The following is a 21,848-nucleotide window of genomic DNA, read 5'->3' on the forward strand; positions in this document are numbered from 1 at the left end:
CTAAAGCAAATTTCACTTGTATAGTGCAGGACTTCAGGGCAAGAACTAAATGTAAAGCTGTGTAACCATCTGTTTACAAAGAACAAATATACTACTATGCATGGATTTAAAAACATTTTTAATTCCTCATTTTACACAGATCCTTGTGTGAGGCAGGGTGGTGTGTTGCAATTATGCCAGCTCACTGACAGACAAGACAATTCCTAGGGCATGCTGGAGACAAAGAATGGAAATTGTATACTAACATGTTGCTCCTTCCCTTTCTGTCCTTCTACCCCACTCCCCAATATTACACACATATATGAATACATAGCATGCAAAATACATACTAAAATGGGACTAATGCTGTATCTACTACAGTGAAAATAACCTTTCTATGCTATCAAATAATTTATATTTCAATTAATATCCAACAGACAAAGTTAAAAAACAAAATCAGTCTGCAAAGAGAACTGTAATAAGACTTGGGATAATACAACTTTCGGGTGCAGTTTTGAATGTCCTGTTGGAAAGCACCATGTACTCTAAGAAATGTAAACATATGTAAACATTTTGCTTCCTCAGCAAAATGCTTCGTCTCAAATAAGGTAAATTGGATAAAATAAGTATCATATAAAGAAATACATATAATTCTACTTAAATTTATCCACAATTTTTCTGCATGGTCAGATAATTCTATTGAAAGTTGATTGAGAAGTGAAGCCATTTCCTTTGTTTTCATTAAAAAATAAACTGATATTTTAATCAGTACCAAAGGTTATAAACCTTACAGAATAAAAATACAGAGTACAAACCTCCATTAATCCCTGTTCCCTGCCCACACCCATATAAACAGACTCTATTGAAGTACAAAAGACTGAACAGAATAGTCCTACTGAGCCACAATGTCTTCACTGTTTATATCATCTTTGCATTTCGGAAAATATGTACTGACATCACTACAAGAATCTGTAAGGCCTCCTCCTTTCAGGAGGAGACCTTTTTACCAGTCCTTTGAAGGAGAAGCACACCCCAATTTGAGAGTTCCCTTTACCTATAAATTAGTTATTCATACTTGATAATGTTCACCAGATCTGTTTCTTCGTGGTTTTTATATCATATAGAAGACCTTTTTCCAGATACAATCTGCATGCCATGATTTTATGACATTGAAGTTGGTTGGCTTGAAAATAAATTAAAATAGCATGTTATAAACTCACTTCATAATCAGTAATTCTGCAATTTGTTATGGCAATGTTACATCTTCAACATTCTTTGGAAATACCAAATACCTCAGGGTGGCATATTTCATCTGCAGCTTTCAAACAAATTTCTATGTATTTAAAAAGAAAGTGGTTTTCTGAACTTACGTTGACTTTGAAGCTTTGTACTGAGCCATCCAAAAAGTGGACGTTACAGATTATTTCTGAGCGGGTTTTCTCTTTTGGTAGCTCTGATGCTCGTATGTTATTTATCCTCCCACCTAAGGCTCGTAAACGGGAGTTCATAACTATTGCTGAATAACCTATAAAACAAAAATTATGTTTAATGACAGTTCTTATAATTATCTATCTTTGCTTTTCAGAGTAACCCACAACATCATGAAGACCTCATTACACCCCAATTTAACAAATGCTTCTTATGGAAAAGAATAAGTTGCAAAATTAGCTTGTTGTAAACCAGAACATAAATGCATACCTATAGAGGGGGCTCCCATGTTCTAAATGTGAACATTATCAAGAGAATCACAGGTAATCCTTGCAATGTATACCTTGTTAGGCATGAGTCACTGCCTTAGTTTAAATCAGTAAAAAACCCAAACACCTACTATAAAGTAGGAAGGCAATGTCAAGACAGGTTTTTATAAACTGTAACTAGGAAACCCCTTACCCCCTTTTACATTTCCTACATATTTTTGCATTTACAATACAAGTTTCACTACAATAATTCTGTTTACTCTCAACTGACAGAACAGTCTCGAGTTAATGCAAATCAGGTTCTATCAAGTAACACATTGTTTCAGGAATATATACATAAACACCATATGTAAGGCAAGCAGAACCTTAAAACATGTCAATATTTTACAGTCTAGCATACATAAATTCATGAAGCCAGAAATTCATATCAAAGAAGAACATGCCGCAAGAAAAAAGTTATTTTGTTGTTTGGGCTTTTTTCTTTTTAAAAAAAAATCTTCATGAAAACCAAAACTCTCAAAACCAGTGTTTACAAATTAAAACAAACAAAAGAACATCCCATCAAACAGAAAAAGCCATTCATTGAAATAAGAGGTAAATTAAATTCAGACAAGCCTGTAAACATTTCAAGCCTCTCTTCACTGGATCAGTTTACCAATTAACATCACAGCGTTTAAAGCCAGTTGGCAAGCGAAGCAGAGGATAGTTTTCCAGGTTAATTACCATAGCAATTACCAAACCATGCCTCACTTATAAGGGGATAGCTACAAAGGGACTTGCATAATATGACTGTCACATAGACTGCTGGCCAAGCTAGATAGGGCCTATATGAGTACTAATTTGCCATCTCCACTTTTTTGTGTATCTGCCTTAAAACACAGACTGGCTTTTCTTTTACTCAGCTACAGAAACTGAATTTAGAAAAAAAAATCCCACTTAAAATACTGAAGCATTGCAGCTACCACACATCTCTTCAAAAGGGTAACATGAAAAGCATGAAGAGCCATGACATGTAAAATTATATAAAGTGGGGTTTTTGGGGTTGCAAAGACAACAAAGCAGCGCAGTGATCCATCTTCACTCATCTATGTGTAATCTACACTCAGAAGCAGCTAAAACAATTGCCTTCTCATAGACAGCTCAGAAGTCAGACACACATAAGCATTCAACACTTCCAACAATACTCTCATAGGTTTTTTTGTCCGCCAATTGATAGTTCACCATTGTATATTTTCTAAAATCAAAACTGTGAGCTGTCAAGACTCGTTTTTCAGCCAGCAAGCATTTTTTTTTTTCCTAGGAAAAGGTGTGGTTTGGAGGTTTTAGCTGTTTGTTTTCTCTGGCTCTTTTCTTTTGTTTTTAAAGAAGGAGATAAAAAGGAAGATGTAATCTTTAGGAGAATTATGAACAATATTTCCCTATAAACCAGCAAACACTCATATTGCTTTGCAATTTTTCTTGATATACAGTTTCCAGTTAATCACAGTATGTTAATTTTTATTTTTTTTATATCCAGAAAATAGGCTAATTCAGGAATGGTTGCTGTTAAATAAAACATACAATTATCCAATTATCAAGAGTATACAAAAAGGTGATGACAAACTAGGACTGTAGAGGAAGCCTTCAATCTCACATTCTCTAATTTTCTAGCAGCTAAGTTTTAAACTACTTATTCAGCACTGTGTTCACCTTTCAGCAAAAAGTCAAGTAACTACATGAATTATACCACAAAGTCTTTTCTCCACTGTCCACCTCAGCTGGCAAAAACCCCCTTCTCACTTACAGAAACAGCTCTCTACCCACTTGTCCACTGATGGGTAAGAGGAAGGTTATCCTTCACTGTGGGCCAGCCACCAGATGAGAGTATTTTTGGCAGCCAGATTCAAAGCTTCATTAGCCTGGCCTTCAGGGCTCAGTCTGCATTGTGATGCCTAATGCTCCCAGCACACAGACTTCTCCACTCCTGGGGAAAAAAGGGTATTTGACCCTTTTGCTTATAATCCCCAACCTCTCTTACACTTCCACCATTCCCTTTCTCTGTGCCCTAATTATCTTCAAACTTTGTCAGGATTCAGCAGAGAGCAACATTCACAGGAGTCTCCGGCACTCTGCTCCTGATCTACCCAGAGAAAGGAAGAAAATAGTGCACAGCCCCTGAAGCCTTAGTGCAAAACATGCTGCAAGTTAAGCTACACTTCAAGACCCTTCAGACATTTTGATGCCTAACCCTAATCACTCTCCGGAAGAGCATTACTATTTTTTCAAGCAAATTATTTTTTACAATTTAGCTAGATCTTGCTACTCACTTCTTCAAACTTCAAATGCAGAAGCCAATACAATAGTATCAATAACATTCATATACGTATATGTGCTTGCAATCCAGAAAAACAAGAAAAAAATCACCAACCAAAAAAGAAAGCTCTTACAACTGCAAGAAAATAAACCTGAGTAAACCAATTGATGATTTTTATTTAAGTGACAGTGCGTAGTCGCACAAGAAATTACAGGTTCATTTCAAACCACAGTCTCTCTGTAGGAAGCCCAGCCTGTCTCCTGGACATCCTAAGCTATCCAAGAACTAACAGTAACACATACTTACATACTGCAGTTCATCAAAAAACAAGAGGTGCTTAGTTTGAAATTTATAGTCTTGTGCTCGATTTTCACACTTACATTTGGTTTAACACCTTCAGGTGATCTGCTGGATGCTGGGTTATATGCCCAATGCCCCAGGTGAAGCAGTAAGTTGGAAATTCATCAAGAGAAATTCAAACCTGCTAGTGAGACCAATTTGCATTGGGTTCACAAATGAAAACCTGCAATTCCTTTCTTTTTACAGTTTTATGTAAAATCACAGCAGCAACACAGAGTTCATGGTTTGTGCTTATGGCGTGCAAAGAGCCCCAGCTGGGGCTGTCCTTGACAAAGCCAGTTGACCACAGGAACTGTGCCAAGACAGGGACAAATGGCTGAGTGTTTGGACACCACAGCCATCAGTCAACTGGAGCTCAAGGGGCCTAATCAAGCCTTAGGAAACTGTCACCAGCTGGACCCCCCAGCAGAGAAAGCCACACCTTCTACTTCCCACCTCCATGGCCTTGAGCACCACTGTGCAGAAGTGAGCTCCTGAGGGAACAGTGTTACAGGTGTCACACCGCAGGAACCTGCCCACACCACTTTCCATGTCCCACCTCAGCGTGCTGCATGCTCAGCTGCAAGTCTGCAAGGAAACAACTTTGTGAATCCCTAGCCTAAAGAGCAAGGGGAGGAGAACAGGAGGCCGGTGAGCAGCGAATTGTTGGCGTCTACTCCATGACTTTTCATCCATGTGTTTAAAGCTGTATTTTAAATAGGGCCAGATTGCTGGAATGGCTTGAGCACCCCAGTGCAATATGTAGAAGCACAAGAAGGAACCTGCAAGGGCAACTGCTTTTGGGGAAGGCGGAGGGGCCACTGAGATCCCCAGCAAGACCAGAAGCCAGCTCTTAAGCCTCAGCAATCGCCCTCCAGCCCTGAGCAATCAGAACCAGCCATTACATGCAAATCTCAGTTCCTGTTTGTAGCCTCAGGAAGGAGGCTGATTCACAAATGAAACCAAAGAAAAAAACCTGTAAGACAATTTTGAACATTATCGACAAGTCAATAGTTAAATATTTTTTCCCCTTTCCCTAAAATACACATGCCAAACCCAGGAAGTTGGGAGCTGTATTTTAATTAAACAAACAAACATAACCACCCCCAAAACACAGTTATTTTCGCAATTACAAAGTATAAAACAAACATGTGGAATTCTATCCCATAATGAAATCATGCAATAGGCTTACAGGAGAAAAAAGTACAAATACAATACAGCTACAGAAAGAAGTTAATGTTTTCCAAGTACATTAAACACATTTCCGGCCAAGTTTGGTTATGCATGCCTTCTCCCACAGTAATGCTGCAGTCAAGCAGAACAAAAATAACATGTTCTCCTCCTCTTTCATATTGAAGACTGACTTTTAAAAATATTTTTTTCCATACTAGCATTTGATTTCTTTCCAACTTGCTCGGAAATTGTTGTTAGAAAAATTTAAGACTATTACCAGTATAACTACCATTAATTTCTTTTTTACCAAGGAATAAAATCAAGGGCAGATTTGCTGAGTATACATTCAAGGATCTTCTACACATATTCATACTCTGTATAACTGTGAACAGTTTTGTTGGATTTGTGATTTTTTTTTTAAATAAATCATTTATTACCTTCATTTCATTGGGTAAATGGGGATAATTTACTCCTGTAAGTGGTTGCACTCATGTTTTTTCTAGGAAGAGACTACTGCATTAAGTTTTCTCTGTTTATTATAGTCTTGAATGAAAACATTGGCCTCTAAAAAATCATATATATTACAAAATCTGTGGGAATGCAATTTATGAAAGGCTAGTGCTTTTAACCCACTTTCATTGCCTGAGAGACCATCTCTGACAAGGAAGGGGAAAACTGCAGCTCTAAAGATATGCCCAAGTCTTGTATGTCCTTTAAACAACAGTTACATTTTCTGGTTATCTGTCCCTTTACTTAAAAGATACAAAATAAATTAAATGGGAATAGTAAGAGGTAGAACAAACTAAAGGTGTCTTTCTAACAATGCATATCCCTAAGACAACTGATACAAATGCTCTTTAGCATGCATCAGCCCATGTAGTCAAGAATTATTCACACTTCTCAAAGCCATATCTATCATCACTGCATCTTGACGACAACTAAATTATTCAGCCAGATTTTCCAAATAGAAGAATTAGGTTTAACTCACTATCTATGAAAACCAGCTTCTGCTTTCACCATCTGCAGAGGAAATACTTCATATTTTCTACATTCCCAATGAGAAACTAGATGCCTCCCTATTAATAAAAAATTCAGTTATTTTATTTCAGAGGAAAATCCCAAGAGGTATTGACCACAATACAAATTACCAGGCTGCATAGCCTTACTTAGAACAAAAATAAAGGTTAATATCGACGTTGAAAGTTGGTGCACGTGTGTAGATACACAACTTCCAAAGCAGTAGCGGCAAGTTTTCAAACCATTGATCTTTAAGAAAGGCAGCAATATCGTTATAATTGAGACTCTTCACACCAAGGTTAAAATCAACATCAATAAAATTAAAGATTTGGCTTTCTTATATTTGCTTCCAGTGGCTGACACCTGTGATATTTTCAAGCACAGCAAAATTATTTATCTGTCATATAGGTAACCAATAGGTCTACCAAAGCATTCTAAGAATGTTATCAAAAATTGCACTAGTAAGGCTTAAATCATTCTTGTTATCATCTTAAGTTTTCCAGAAAAATAGAGCCTATAGGCAGAGATTCTTCACAGAAAATCAGTCCATATAAGCAAAAAACCAGGCATTTTGAAGTTATACCTTAAACAGGTATAACACATATTGCCAGCTCAATATTTACCAGAACTAGTACAGAACAGAGCAAAGAAAAAACATCCTTCTGCAGTAAAATATAATGATACCTCTTCTTCATTTAATAGCCCTTAATGCTGGAGTTCACCCACAAATAAGCCTTCAGGGTGGACCATATATACTATGACACCTCTATTTGTTTATTTAGAATGTACTTCAAAGCATTTTAGTTTCAATGAAGGTCGTTACAAGGGAAAAGGGCTTGTTCTAAAAACAAAAACCAGACCACAAGTAACTGTGAATACTCTTTCCTCCTCTAATCTCCACAAAATTAGAAACTAGCTTCTTATTTCATTTTTAATAGCTAAAAAGTAAATAAAGTAGATTTGTTCCTATGTCTAGAAATCAGGTTCCTACCTATCTACAGTAGTCATTGCCTCTTATAAGAGAATCCAATACATGCAGTTGAATAAATTTTTAAAAATCTCCACACCACTACAAGATGTTAGATGTTTAATTAGTACCTAAAATGGAGTTATTAAATGGTTTTGCAAGCCCTTCCTGCACTTCATTCAGCTTTTCATTTTAACACAACCCTGGTAAATCCATATTGCAAAGTGTTTTCATGGGAAATCCAGCTATTTCAAATTCTGGATTCAGCAAGTTCATGCATGAATGTCTAAGACAAACTGGAAGAGATGGATGGGAGAGGAAATATGCCTTTTAGTTCTAGCATTATACTGTATCCTGACTGATATGTCACTGAGATCCCAATAAACCAATATAATACTGAAGGTAATGCAAGCAGTGTGAGCAGCTGCAGTACTTGGTGCAGATAAACCATGCACCACAGTAAGCCTCCCAGTCTTATTCCAGTTCTGCTGCCTGGGATCTACGTACACTCAGGCAGCTGGATTGGGAACACCATTTCTGTTGGGGATTGTCTTACAGTGACAGAGTAAAAACACTAAGTGAATGAATTATCCTTAAAAAGGGGAATAGTCACATCAAATGTTTTTTCTGTATTTATATATTACATATATATTCGTTCCAAGACAAGTTTTAGAGACAGATTCCATTTCAACTTTTTGGAAAACCTTCTTCCTCTCTCCCTCCCTTTTTGACAAAGGTTTGCTTTACCTGCAAAGATTTACCAAAAACATTTTTACCTGAAGAGTCTTAAAACATGCACAGCTTTAGGCATCCCAACAGCTCTTGCTGTTAAGACTGAAGCAGCAGAACAGGCTGCTATTACCGGTTAATAGAGATTATTTGACAAATATAATCATAGTCTTTACATAGTAATCGCCTTCGGTCAGAAGAATTATCCCAGCCTTTCAGCAACGTGCTCAGTAGCATGGACCGGTTATCTGAAAACTTAATCTTGAAATCAGATAACCTAAAGGTAACTAAATTCTAGAAGAGCTTATTGGTGGAAAAACAATATTGACCATCAATTTCAGTGTTGTTCAGAACTTGTGTGCTTAACATCCTTTATTCCAACTTCTGAGGTAAATATTTTGGTCATATTTGCAAAGGATCAAACAAGATTGTACAAATAACTCCTCAAACTTCAAGGGTATAAATCTGGTCATGCCAACTTCACAATTTTTTTTTACATACATAGAATAAAATCATGCAGGTAAGGCATTGTAGGATCTAATGTGTCATTTCAAAGACCATGAAGCATTATTTCTAGACCTGAGACACAGGATTAGCACAAGTACAGAGATAGTATCTACTGCATGCAGAATGAGTGAGAGCAGGAAAAAAAATAGTGGGAAGAAAAAGCATCTGCAGAGATCTGCTCCCTACACTATGAAATACAGATGAGAACCAGACACATTTATAATGCTTTCACATTTTTTGCAGTTCTTATTGCTCACATCGCAGATCTTTATAATGTTTATTTTTAAAAACATGTATAAAATAACACTTTCAGCCAGTGTTGGGGGCAGTAAACAGCACCCTGCTGCACTTCCTGCACCATGCCAATCAAAGCATTCAGGAACTCTATGGCTTCCTCTATTGCCTGCCTCAGCTTTAAGCAGACCACAGCACAAAAGAAAGCCATCTCACTGAAAAATGCAAGGGCTATCACTACTTTGTTTTCCAAATAATGCCTTCAAGAGGTAACTAACAATGTTGCATGAATTCAAAATAAAAACTGCAGAATGAAAGCCGAAGTTCACCTTCCTCACCTTGGTAGAGTCTTACACTATCAACACTAACACACAAGAGTGGAAGAACATGAATGCTGAGTCAAAATGAAAGCTGAGCACTGTAGTGCCCAGCTACCAAGATTTCCAATAAATATATTAGTTTACATAGAATGAATAATTTATGTCTTCAAATTTTCAAAACCAAGTAGGTAAGCATTCACCACTGAAATTTACAAAGCCAAGCAACTAAAATATTCTGAAACCTCAGTTATCAAATTAATCACCATATGAAAACTGAAATACAAAAAAGACCTCATATTCTAAATAGCAGGCAATAAACTGTGTGTCCTGAAACTTTTGTATGACACAACATGAAACAAGAACCATCATGTCAATTTTCCTGCCAAGTAAAGTTGTGATATTTAAGCAGAATTTTAATCACCTGCATGACAGATTCAGGAAGAGATGTAAAAAAATAACCAAAGCTCTAAGGATTAAAATATATTTCCAAACGGTGCTTTTAGAGGGTAATTCCACTTTTTTACTATATCCATAGTATGATACTAATCAAACAGTCTAGAAACTACCTGTGCCACTTTTACTGGTTTTTAAAACACAAAAAACACCTTAAAGTAAGACAAGGATTATTCACACAAATCACACACTATCCAGTATGCTTGCAGGTTAATATTAATCTCTACCTCCTGTAGGGTAACATAAATAAACACATATAAATTTCACTTTTGAGAATGTTGCTGAGAATGTCAGAAAAGCATCAAGTGTCCATATAATGTTCCCTATGTGAGACATGCTCTTCTCTGATAGTAACTTTGAACTGTTGTCCTCCACTTATGACTACTGATATACATTGAAACATTTCATTTGCCAATGCAGCATGATGATGGCCTACCAAAAAAAAAAAAAAAAAAAAAAAAAAAAAAAAAAATCACAAATTGCAAATAATGCCTCTTATGAGTACAGGTGTGTTAAAAAAAAAAACCAACCAAACACCAGCTTTCCAAAACAGGCCTTTCCTCATATCTCAAATACATGTCTAAAGCAATTTTTTCATGTATAAATTAACCAGACAAATAAAAGAGATCTTTTTATAATTTTTGCCTCCAATTAACGGAGTACATTTTGCACATCAAAGCTACAGTTATCAAAGATTTCAGTCTTTTCAACAGGACTGATGTCATTGTACCTCAAATGTCATCCTCTTTCTTCAAAGCAAAAGAAATTTAAGCTGTTTTTTAAAGAGCAGGAAAGCAGCAGATTGTAGACAGAACAGAGTATAGACTGAACGCGAGTCTGTGAATCTAAATGTTCACATTCTATCTCTGATGTTGTCACTATTGACATTTTGTGAAATGGTCGCTTTCCTCCTCCCCAAATTGAACATGGATCATGACGGAAATAATTGCCAAAGCATACTTTTCAAAACCTTGAAAAAGTAAGGGGTAGGTAACCAGATTGTGGATATACTTAAGAACTTGTTCTTCTACAGAAGGACTGAATGGCCCTTAAATCTGTCAGCTCAGAAAGATGCTGCTGGCAGTGGTGACTGCCATTTGTTGCCAAAGGGAAAAGTAGGAGAGAAAACACCTTAATCATGGCTGTGAGACTATTAATGAGTACTAATGCCACAGAAAGCTAACTCCACTTTTAAAGAAAACAGAAATTCCACACAACATTCAGTGCTGGATTGTTACTAAACTTGAGAAATAGCCTGAAATTGCAGGGTCTGAAGTTTCCTTTGTGCGTGGACACAGCTGAGTAGAAGATCAAGACCTGCCACTGTTACTTGGTGTTTTCCACTGTGCACAATACCCAATCTGCTTCTCAACACAACAGAGGACTGTATGCCATTCAAACTTGGGAAGAAAAAGTCCCATCACTGGCAACAAAGAAAACCCAGTCCATACTTTTTGCAAGAAATCATTCCAGATTTCAGAAGAAAGCCTGTCTTGTAAATTGTGTTAATGAACAAAAAACTCTTCATTTACTATGAATTATCTTTCTGAACCCAGATATTTCTTTTAAACCTTAAAGCTTAAAACTTCACAGAACTGTTTTCTGTACATTCCTGTTTCATCTATTTTATAATCCACATTCTGCCACAAGCCTTTGAAATATATTCCCTTAAGCATAACAGAAGACTTCTCTTATAAAACCTATGGCTTCAAAAAGTCCCGAAAGGGATTTGGAACACAAAATTGGCAATCTGCAGTTAACCACAGAATACTCTTGAAAAAGATAAAATGGTAAAATAACCAAATCACAGCAATTCTTCCTTTACAAGAAAAAGGAAGGACACAGTAGCAGTCTGGAAATTGAAAGTTATGTTATGAAGGGAACTCCAAGCTCTACAGACAGAAAAAAGTATTTCTTTCAGAGACTACAACTCTATTATTCAATTTATCCTCCAGGACTGTCCAAAATTACAAAATTTCAGGAGATTCTCAAGTCCCACAAAACTAGCTGTGTTGAAGGAATTACACAAAGTTCTACCTCATGACCTTCAGGAAAGAATTTGAAAATGTACTGCAAAAGCCTTGCACCTCAGAATCAAAACCTAAACAACATGATAAAATTAAAACACCTCCTGATACTTTGATCATAACTTCTTGTTGTTACATATTCAGAACAACAAAACTGAAGATGTTCATGTAAGAAGTTTACTTACCATGTGAGGGCACTAAGGGAGAAGAACACCTCCAGAAAATTTACAACTTTTTACATGGATGTGTAGTGAGAGGAAAAGGGGTAATGACTTTAAACTAAAAGAGAAATTTAGATTAGATATTGGGTGCAAAATCTTCACTCTGAGGATGGTGAAGGTTGCCCAGACAAGTTGTGGATGTCCCATCCCTGGAAGTGTTCAAGGCCAGGCAGGAAGGAGCTTTGAGCAATCTGGTCTAGAAGGTATTCCTGCTCATGGTAGGTGGTCTAGAACTAGGTGATCTTTAAGGCCCCTCCCAATCCAACCCATCATATGATGATTTGTAAGTCAAGAAGACAAAGCAAATACACACTGTGAAAAGCCAGTCTGGGAACTTCTGCACTTTGTAAACACTGGCCACAGATGAACAGTTTTCTGCCATTCTTTCCTATCTTCATCTCATCTTCCTCCCCCATTTATGACTAACAGAAAAATTTGTATTTTACCAAAGCACATCTCTTTCTTCCCTTTTCAGTTTTTTCCAGAGACTTCAAAACATCTAGTGTCACAAGAATTTGTTATCAGTAAGATCAAACTGTTTTCCAGGACCTGCAGTAGACCTGACTGCATTTCTGTAGCTTTTGCACAAGTCCTGCTCCTCCTGCACAAAGACAGTAGTCAAACAGAAAAAAGCTACACTGCCACCCAAACTAGCTAGTCATTTTTCCAATTCTTGCACGTGCTCAGATGTCCTCACTTTAAAAGAAGAAAGTAATTTCTACACACAGTGAAGAAAAAAATAGAGTAAACATACTACAGAACAAGCCCTAGCTTGCAAACAATTTGTGCTTTCTTGTTTTCCATCAGTATTTAAACAGTGTATGTTTCAGACTAGCAAAATCTAAACATTTACATCTTTACATCCCTGTTAAGCAATTTTTTCACCACCCCACAAGATTAACATGCACCCTGTGACCATGGCACACCACACCAGAAGCAGACCGCACCAAAAAGCATTCACCTAAAATAGATGCTCCTGCATCTTCCCTCCACTTCAAACCCAGTGGCAGCTATCTTTTGGTCATTTTCTTCCTTTCAACACATTCATTAACTTAAGCCCCCAAAGAGCCACAAAGCAACCTCGCAGTCAGGATTCAACGCAGCTTTGGTGCCAATCTCAGCCAAAGGCTGCAGGCTGGCTGGACTGCTGTGTGCCTGGCAGCCCAACACCTCCCTGGACCAGAGAAGGCAGAGCATCTCTCCACCATCATAAGGTGGGTGAGCATATTGGGCCAGCTTTAGACAAATACCTGCTAAAACTTCTGCCACAAGGCCACCAAAGTAGAGTGAGCAAGAGTCATGCAAACCACAGCTGGAATTTGGGGGAGTAAAATGGAATGGGTTAGAGTGAGATTTTGTAAAGGAGTCTGGTAAAGAACTGCTTGCTCTTGAGTGAAGTACTTCTTTGGGTTTATTGGGGAAGGTGGGGAGGTTGTTATAGCTTTTTTGGTGTTTTGTTTTTTCTTCTCCAACTCTTCTACTGACATATAGCACTTATACAAATAATTTAAGCCCACTTAGGTAGTTTTTGTTCGTCTTTAACACAGTGATCCAACAAATGGGCATTTATAACAAAGCCTCCTGTTGCATCTGAAGTAATGCAAGTCTCTTCAACCTTGTATTTACAAGGTTATTAAAGCTCCCATGTACAGCCAAGATCACATAATTTACAGAATTGAACCATCTCATTTTTGAGAATGGGTCCCTATGTATCAACTGCTGCTATTTTTCAGAGTCTTTAACTCAGAGGCTAGTTTGGTTTTTAAGTTTCAAATCATTCAATGCACAAGACAATGCCAAGCATTTTCAAACACACACACCAAATTTTGCCAACTGATCTGACATTCCCCGAGCCTTTCTATTTCAGTTTTTGTGCTCCTGGCCGGCAGGTAGAATATTTATCTACTTCCCACAAAGCAATCTTAGCATGCTGTGGCAACCGATTACTGAGGAATGCAGGCACTAGGCCAGCATTGCTGGTTTATACTGAAACAGGAGCAAAAATGGAGAGCTCTGCTTACAGAGCTGAGATCCGGTATCTCTCCCAGTCTCCTCACTGCTCAGCACTTTTGCAAGGCAGAGGTAATGGGCAATGCCCTGCAATAGGCAAATTCCTCAAAACCTAATGTGGAAGGACTGGGAGAGGTAGAAGGAGTTGATTGCAGCATCTCATCTGGTTAGAGCTGTGACAACAGAACAGCTGGAATGAAAAACAGAAGTCCACACCTACTAATGCTTTCTTGCCTTCGTGTGTCTTTCATAACCCTGCAATATACCAGAAATGCATTTTAAAGGAAAAGCACCAAAACAAGGACTACTTGAAAACACAATACTATATTTCTAGTTTTGCTTAAGACTCGTCAATTGACCAAAAGTAAGCAGTACAGCAAATCAATGACAAAACAGCCTTTTTTGCTGGAAATAACTGATCATCATGAGAGCTTTAAAGGAGAAATTAATTTGGAATGGATTCTTTGATGTCATCAAGCTTATTTTACCTTAGCAATTAAATAAAATAGATTAACAACTTGACTTTGAAAGCTATTAGCTAAACCTTTACATGGATCTCTAATATTTAAGCTTACGCTGTAATCAGTAACAAAGGTAATGACCCCTATTCCAGATTGCCTACCCTAAATTACACCTAAATAAAAATGCTCATCTTAGCTTATTTAATCTTATTTGCTTTCCTAGTGCAAAATGTACCCTGTCATGACTAAGTAAGCGGTCTGCTTGCCCACAAGAGCTTTCTGAATGTGACATCAATATTTACACATGCTGAATGCTCTCAACTGCCAACGGATCTTTGCAACCAAAGTACAAATTCTGACCTACACCACATACACTTTCCTACTATTAATAAAACCTAGAATTTCACCTAAGTTTGTCCCTTGCAAAAATGGGGTGGGGATTCAGCTTCTGCATGCATTGCAAATTAACTGCTAAATCTAGCCAAAACTTGCAAGGTATGTAACTCTCAACCAGGTTAAATTCATGCAGCAGCATAGAGTCCCTCTCTTGAAGCAATGCGACAAGAACAGAAATTCTTTCAAAGTAAAGGCAATTTGCAAGACTAGAAAGAATAACTGGCAGGACAGTTTTGCTGGAGATTGAATGCAATGACAAGCTGGCTGCCTACCCTCAGCCAGCAAACACAAAGCAGCCAAAATGAATCACAGAAGCATGTCTGGAAGGGAGGTCTAGGAGAACTTCATAGCAAAGCTCTGGCTGGGAAGCACTTCAAGACCTTGAGGAAAAATCAAAAAGAGAATGCCTCTTGGTTTATTTTTTATTGCATTCATGAAGAAAGAGCTCCCCTTTCCATAAATTTTAAAAGCATTATATCAGATGATGTTCAAATGTAAAAATAAATCAGAACTGATAAGACTAATTGAATCAGGAACTAGAAGAGGCTCTGAAGAATATAGGGGGTTTCAAGTAGAATAAGCAGAAGACCAGACATAAAAACATAATGGGATGGAACAAAGCAAATGGTAATGGGTATGACAACCATGTAGAGACTGAAGGAGAAATTACATGAGACAGTAGAGGAGAATTACCTGGCATCTTTAAAACAATGAATGAAGTTTGCACCTGAAGAACTAGATCAGTGTCAGGCAAAAAAGAAAAAAACGTATTTAGGATTTCTACAAATTCCTACTACTACCATTAAAAGAAAAAAAAAAAAGGAGAGGGGTTAAACCACTGATTATTGTGAAATAAAAGATGGTGTTTGGGGCATTTTTTTTGTTTGTTTTGGGATTTTTTGGGGGATCATGGTTGCTTGGTTTTTTAAATGCCCTTTGAAGTTTCAGTATCTTTTTTGGGTTTTCCTTCATTAATGTTAGCTAGTACAATTTCATGCTGAGTCTGAAGTGTTTCCTTGACAGCATCCCCTTTTAGTCTCAGCCAATCTCAAACAATGTTATCTGCACAGCTGGGTGAAGAGTCAGATGCATCTCATTCAACTATCTGGGATTCTCTTACTACTAAATTTGTCCCCTTTTCCTCCAACATGACTCAGATTCTTTGTGTATGGACAGCTAACAGTGGCCACATACACACATTAACTTCTGTGCTAGACATGCACTATTACACTTAAATGCAGGTCTTAAGTTCTTGTTTTACAGATGGTTTGATCTGTCACAGTATAAAATATTTTGCCATCATTCACTTTTAATGCTGCAAGACAGCCCCTCAGCTCCCCCTTATCAATATCTCCAGAAGGAAAGGGAAATGAAAACCTCGGAAGAACAAATATGACAACTCTTTCTGGTGGTATTATTACAACTATCACCACAGACCATACTAATTACTTTCTTCTACCCCAACCTTTCAGTATACAACAGTTTAACTGACTGTCTCTTATCTCCAAGACCTTTTTGTTCAATGACCAATAATAAACTATGAGGGTAAAAACTGGCAACATTGACAAAGATGTACAAAATTAAACTAGTACTGTAGTGTACTAAGCTTGTAAGAAAGAAATGTGCATTCTTACTCATTTAGGTTGAACCAGAAGAATCATACTGCAATTTGCTCCAGAAAAAAACCCAAAACTGCTTTGATCAATTAATCAAACATTTGGAACGCAAAAATAGCAGAATATCAATGTAGTTGAAGTAAAATTAAATCCTTATGATGCTGTAGCATTTTTTCCTAAATTTAGAAGTCCAGCTACTACCAAGTGTTATCAAACTTCAGAACTTCAGTATCAAAATACAACTCTCATTACAAATGCAGTACAGAAAGGATTAAAAAGTTCAAAAATACAGATTTCAGATGGCTACTTTCCTCTGGTTTTCAGCCATGCAAACCTCCAAAAGAGGCTTGAAAACTGAGCTTGGAAGAGAAGCCTGGCTGTGCTGGGCCCACTGCCACCCCCAAAAGCGCGGCTGCAGGGCCCCCAGCCCAGCACACCCTGCCCACTGCCGCCGCGACACCGTCGGACCGCCGCGCTCCAGGAACACGGAGGTCCAAGCTACTCATTAACCAGGGCCGGGCAGGAGGCTCCCAAACCCCGCCTGGAGATGGGGGTGTTTCCAGAGCACCTGCGAGCTGAGCCAACACAGCGGGCTCACCGCCCTCTCGCCCGGAACAAACCCCAGGGGCAGCCTGCGCCCTGCCTGCCTCGAGAAGAGCGCTCATTGCTGCTAGCAGGCATTCAAAACCACCAACTCCTCTATTCTAGCACTAATCCACTTGAAGGTCTTTTCTCCCCTTCCTTCCCTGCCCTGTTAAGGGGAGCTGTCACCTAAATTATAATATCTGTAATTGTGCAAACAGTAGTTAATTATAAATCTAGCTATCCAGAGAAAGGTGACAGCACGCCAGTGCCCGGAGCAGCGCCGTATGTTTGAACGCGGTCTGTGATGGCTGCAATTATGCTAAGGAGTCATGGAAGAATAAGAAACTTCTACATCAAACATCTCTTCTCAAAGGCAAGCACAGTGCAAACACCTTGCTCCCGACTTCAAGAGCAGGTCCTAAAGCGGTTAGGTGCCAGGAGAAAAAAAAAAAAAAAAGGTAGGGTTGATCTAAATGCAAAGAAAATAAAGACATAAAATAATTTAAACAAGCAACAAAGAAAATAATTACTCATTAGAAACACTAGGTAAAAAACCACAAAGTTTTTATTTAGAGAAATGCTGACCTTGTAACTGGTTTTTTTCCCTGCTTGAAATACTTTTACTAGCTTAATGAAAAAGAAAAAAAAAATTAAAGAACCTGAGGAGTCATTATAAAACAGGCTTGTAAAGTATATCCATATATACAATACCGTTTCTATTGCAAAGTTAAGCACTGGAAACAATATCTAAAAGTTGCTAGGTAAACTCAAGCCAAATCAGTACTGAATCAAGTAGTCCCTACACCTAATTTTACTTGCAAATCAGTCACAAGTTAACATAAAAGGTTTTGAATATTTAAGTATACTTTCCCATGAAGTAGCTTACAGGATTTTGTTATCTCCAGTAAGAGATACTTAATTTCCATTCTGAAAGCCAGGTCTAAATTTTTAGGTCTTCTGCAGCACTGTACAGATTTCATATAGTATACACACAGACATCATCATGGATCTCAGGATTATATCCTGAACCAGTAGACAGCAGAATTACCTTGGCAAAATTTGAAAGGCTTAATTTGAAATGTCATACAGGGAATTTCAATAGATTACATTGACTTTGTAACAATTTCTACAATGAACTGCTGGGACAAAACCGAAAACACACCAGGAAGGCCAACAACTACAGCTGGCCATTTTGGAAAACAGACAGACAAATTTTAAAAAAAAACAAAACCCACCAACAAAAATACCCAGAAACCAACTACAAACAGGATATGTCTACTTCAAAGTGTTGTGAAACAAATACAGCTCCACCATTTATAAGCTTAACAAGCTCAATTTGTTCTGCAACAAACACATCAATATACATGTTATGTTCATATATATCCATATGCATACAAAACATGCAGTCAGCCATAAAATCTTCATAAAGGTATTCATCATTTGCACATAACCAATAATAAAGGGGGAAAAGTATTTGCTACTACTAATAGTCAAATGCTTCCTAATGAGGTTTGAAACTAGGTTTTTAAATGCTACTCAAGCAGCATGGTGTGCATCAAGCAAAATCCTTATAGGATGCAAAAAGCTCTTTCTGCTCTCATAAAAGTAAAAATAACTGAGTTTTAGCATTATAGCTATTTCTCTAATACAGAACAATGTAAACTTTTTATAAGGCTATCATTGTGTACTGGCAACAGTATTACATTGGTGGACCGATTTCTCACATTTATTTTCAACAGAAAAGATATCTTTTATTTTAACAAGATTAATGTAATTTTCATTACACTATCACCAATATTTTAGAAAAACATGGCTATATATGAAATAAATCACAGAATCATAGAAAAAATCTAGGTTGAAAAGGACCTCTGGAGATATCTGGTCTAACTGTTCTTGAAAGTAGGGCTTTAAAATAGATTTTCCAAGGTCCTATCAGGTCAAACCTTGAATACTGGCAGCAAGGAAGACTTTAATACTTCTCTACATAACCTATTCCCAGAGTTTAATATTTAAATATTATTTTTCCCCTAATATCCAGGCATCTAATTAAAAAACAACAAAAACCATGAACAAAATGAAAAAAAAAAAAACCAACAACATAAGCCTCCTGCAAATAAAAGCATAATATTTGAAGTTAATGTCTGCAGAATATTTATTTCAAGTAACTACAGCTTTATAACAGAAGTAACTGGTCAAGTCCTATAACAACTTGGTAATATATCGGTGATCCCTTTTGGTGAGTAACTGGCACCATCCACTGTCCTAGAGAGTCACACAGGATGCCTCTGAATATGCACCTACTACTACTCTCACCTCTTAGGATTCCAAGATGCCAGTTCTCCAAGCGTGAGCCCTTCCCCTCTTCTCCCAGATCCCAAGCCTTTGTGAGTCCCACACATTCCTCCATACTGCCAGTCTTGCCCAGCTGTCCGACAGAGGATGTAGAGAGCACCACGTAGGTAGTGACTGAACATCAGTCAGGCTCACTCTCTGCCATGTGGGCAGAGCAATACAAACATCTGCAGAGCCTCACACAGAAGCCCCAGCCCTAGGGCAGGCAGTAACCTCTTTATATAGCTCGCAGCTTGATGTCTTTAACACATTATACCCATAAAACGTGTTGAAACTAACCAACAGAACTGGACATTACTGGTGCGGGGATGGACAACCACCACGCTTTTTAAACAGCAAAACTCAGGAGCTGAGTGTTTATTTGACCCAATGTTGCTTGAGGTCAGCTGACAGCACATCAAAGTTAAAAGTATGAAGACACAGAAACTTGCACCTCATTTACTTGTCACACATCAACTGCCAAAAGGGATCTCAACAGATGGAAAAGAAGGACATTAATAAAGCCAGGCTCCTCATGCTGTCTGACCTTATCTGCTGGCAAGAGGCACATTTGCTGATTGCCTTGAAGTTGCCATCTAATCAATCCAGTAAAACAGGCTTTTTTTATTACCCATGTTAAAAGTTCAACTTTCCCTTATAACATGCAGATGGTTGTAAAGCCAGTTTTTCTCCACACTGCCAGAAAACCAAAGCAACCATGCTTTAAGGAGTGCTGTGAGCCATCTCTAACAAAGAGAGGCCATTTCACAGCTCTGGGTGCCAGCACGTGGCAGCCGAGGACCACTGATACGCGCAGGACTCCTGCAGTGCTGTGACCATCCACACAACCGAGGTGACACCTACAGGAACACTTTCTTCGGAGTTTCTGCAACATTAGGCCTACAATCTACTTTTGTAAAAAAAAGTTATAAGGATAAGCATAGTATCTTAGGGTTAGAAGTAATTTTACCTAATTAAATAAACTACGCCTTCTAGTCCCTAAAGGGGGACTAGAAGAAAGCTGGAGAAGGAATCTTTTGCACGAGCATAGAGTGAAAGGACAAAGGGGAATGGCTTTCAACTAGGAGGGAGTACATTCAGATCAGATATCAGGACAAAATTCTTCCCTGTGGGGGTGGTGAGGCAGTGGACGCCTCATCCATGAAAGTGTTCAAGGCCAGGTCTGATGGGGATTTGAGCAACCTGGTCTAGTGGAAGATGTCCCTGCACACCACACAGAGGTTGGGACTTGATGATCTTGAAGGTCCCTTGCAACCCAAACCATTCAATGATCCTATGATGATAAGCAGTGGAGGAGATGAAACCATGTTTGGTTTACATTAATGTGTTTACATTAATGTGTTCTTTTTATAAACCTCTGGGGGACAGAAGGCAGAGGCACGAACATGGGACAGAAAAAAAAAAAATCTACTTTTGCCTTTGGCAAATGAGGTGATAACAAAGTTGCAGTGCTCGACACTTGGGAGACTAAGCAACATTCAGATTTATTTCCTTCATACCCAGTTAACACAGCTTGTAATTGTCTTTGGCTGCTTGCTTCGACACCTAAAAGAGAAATTTGAAGCCAGTTGTTTTATACTGGGAAAGATTTACTTCCTGGGTAATCAGTAAAAAAAAAAAAAAAAAAAAAAAAAAAAGCAAAACCAAACAATGATGACCGTAGTACAGAACACGACACTGCTCCCAGTCTGTCCAACACAGCACGCACTGGTTAACAAGTAACACAAGTTGTAACTGATAATAGTAACAAAATCGCTTGCTCCTGGGAGTACTCAGCGATAGAGCTAACTTTAGTCAACAGATTCTACAGGTTCACTTTTAAGACCACATTAATTAATCTTTGCAAATTCTAATGTAAAAGGATATGATCCTTCAAAACTTTTTAATAAAGGGTCAGAATCCTCCTTCGTAATCCTCCTTCGTAAGCTAAAGAAAATGGGTACCACATCACAAGAATGATTCTATATAAAACAATCACAACTCCTCTGGAATCCTTTTTCTCCAAGAAGACGGAGGGGTTTTTTTGAAGAAACATTATTTATATTGTGTTTTCAGAATCAAGAAGTCAACACAAATAACAAGAAGTTATTCTAGTGATGAATTATCTTTATCAAAATCATAGAATCACTTAGGCTGGAAAAGATCTCCAGGATCATCAAGTCCAGCCATTAGCCTAGCACTGACACCACTAATCCATGCCCCTAAGTGCCACATCTACATGTCTTTTAAGTACTCCCAGGGATGGTGACTCCATCACTTCCCTGGACAGCCTGTTCCAAAGCTTGCTAATTCACCTGGTGAAGAAAATCTTCCTAATTCTGAACATGCCCAACTTCATATTCCACTGCATCATTGTTAGATTACCACAAGACCTTTGATGGTTCACAAGTCAGATAAATTTGTTTAGAAACCAAGAACAATTAGACGAATGACACTCAGTAAAATCAAATGTACTGCTATCTCAGGATCTAA

General features: G+C 37.9%; 1 protein-coding gene across 2 annotated transcripts in view; it reads right to left on the reverse strand.

The window, feature by feature from the left end:
• Window positions 1–21,848, reverse strand: part of PTPN3 (protein tyrosine phosphatase non-receptor type 3) — a gene marked incomplete at both ends in the record, with an annotated part of 157,927 nt that overhangs the window by 88,157 nt on the left and 47,922 nt on the right. For both annotated transcript variants that reach the window (XM_082280592.1, XM_082280591.1), the window contains one exon: window positions 1,350–1,504. In XM_082280592.1, the coding sequence (XP_082136718.1) occupies window positions 1,350–1,504 (155 nt within the window). The remainder of the gene's footprint in view (window positions 1–1,349; window positions 1,505–21,848) is intronic.

Source organism: Coloeus monedula (assembly GCF_965178545.1).
Source record: "Coloeus monedula genome assembly, chromosome: 1".
Lineage (NCBI taxonomy): Eukaryota > Metazoa > Chordata > Aves > Passeriformes > Corvidae > Coloeus > Coloeus monedula.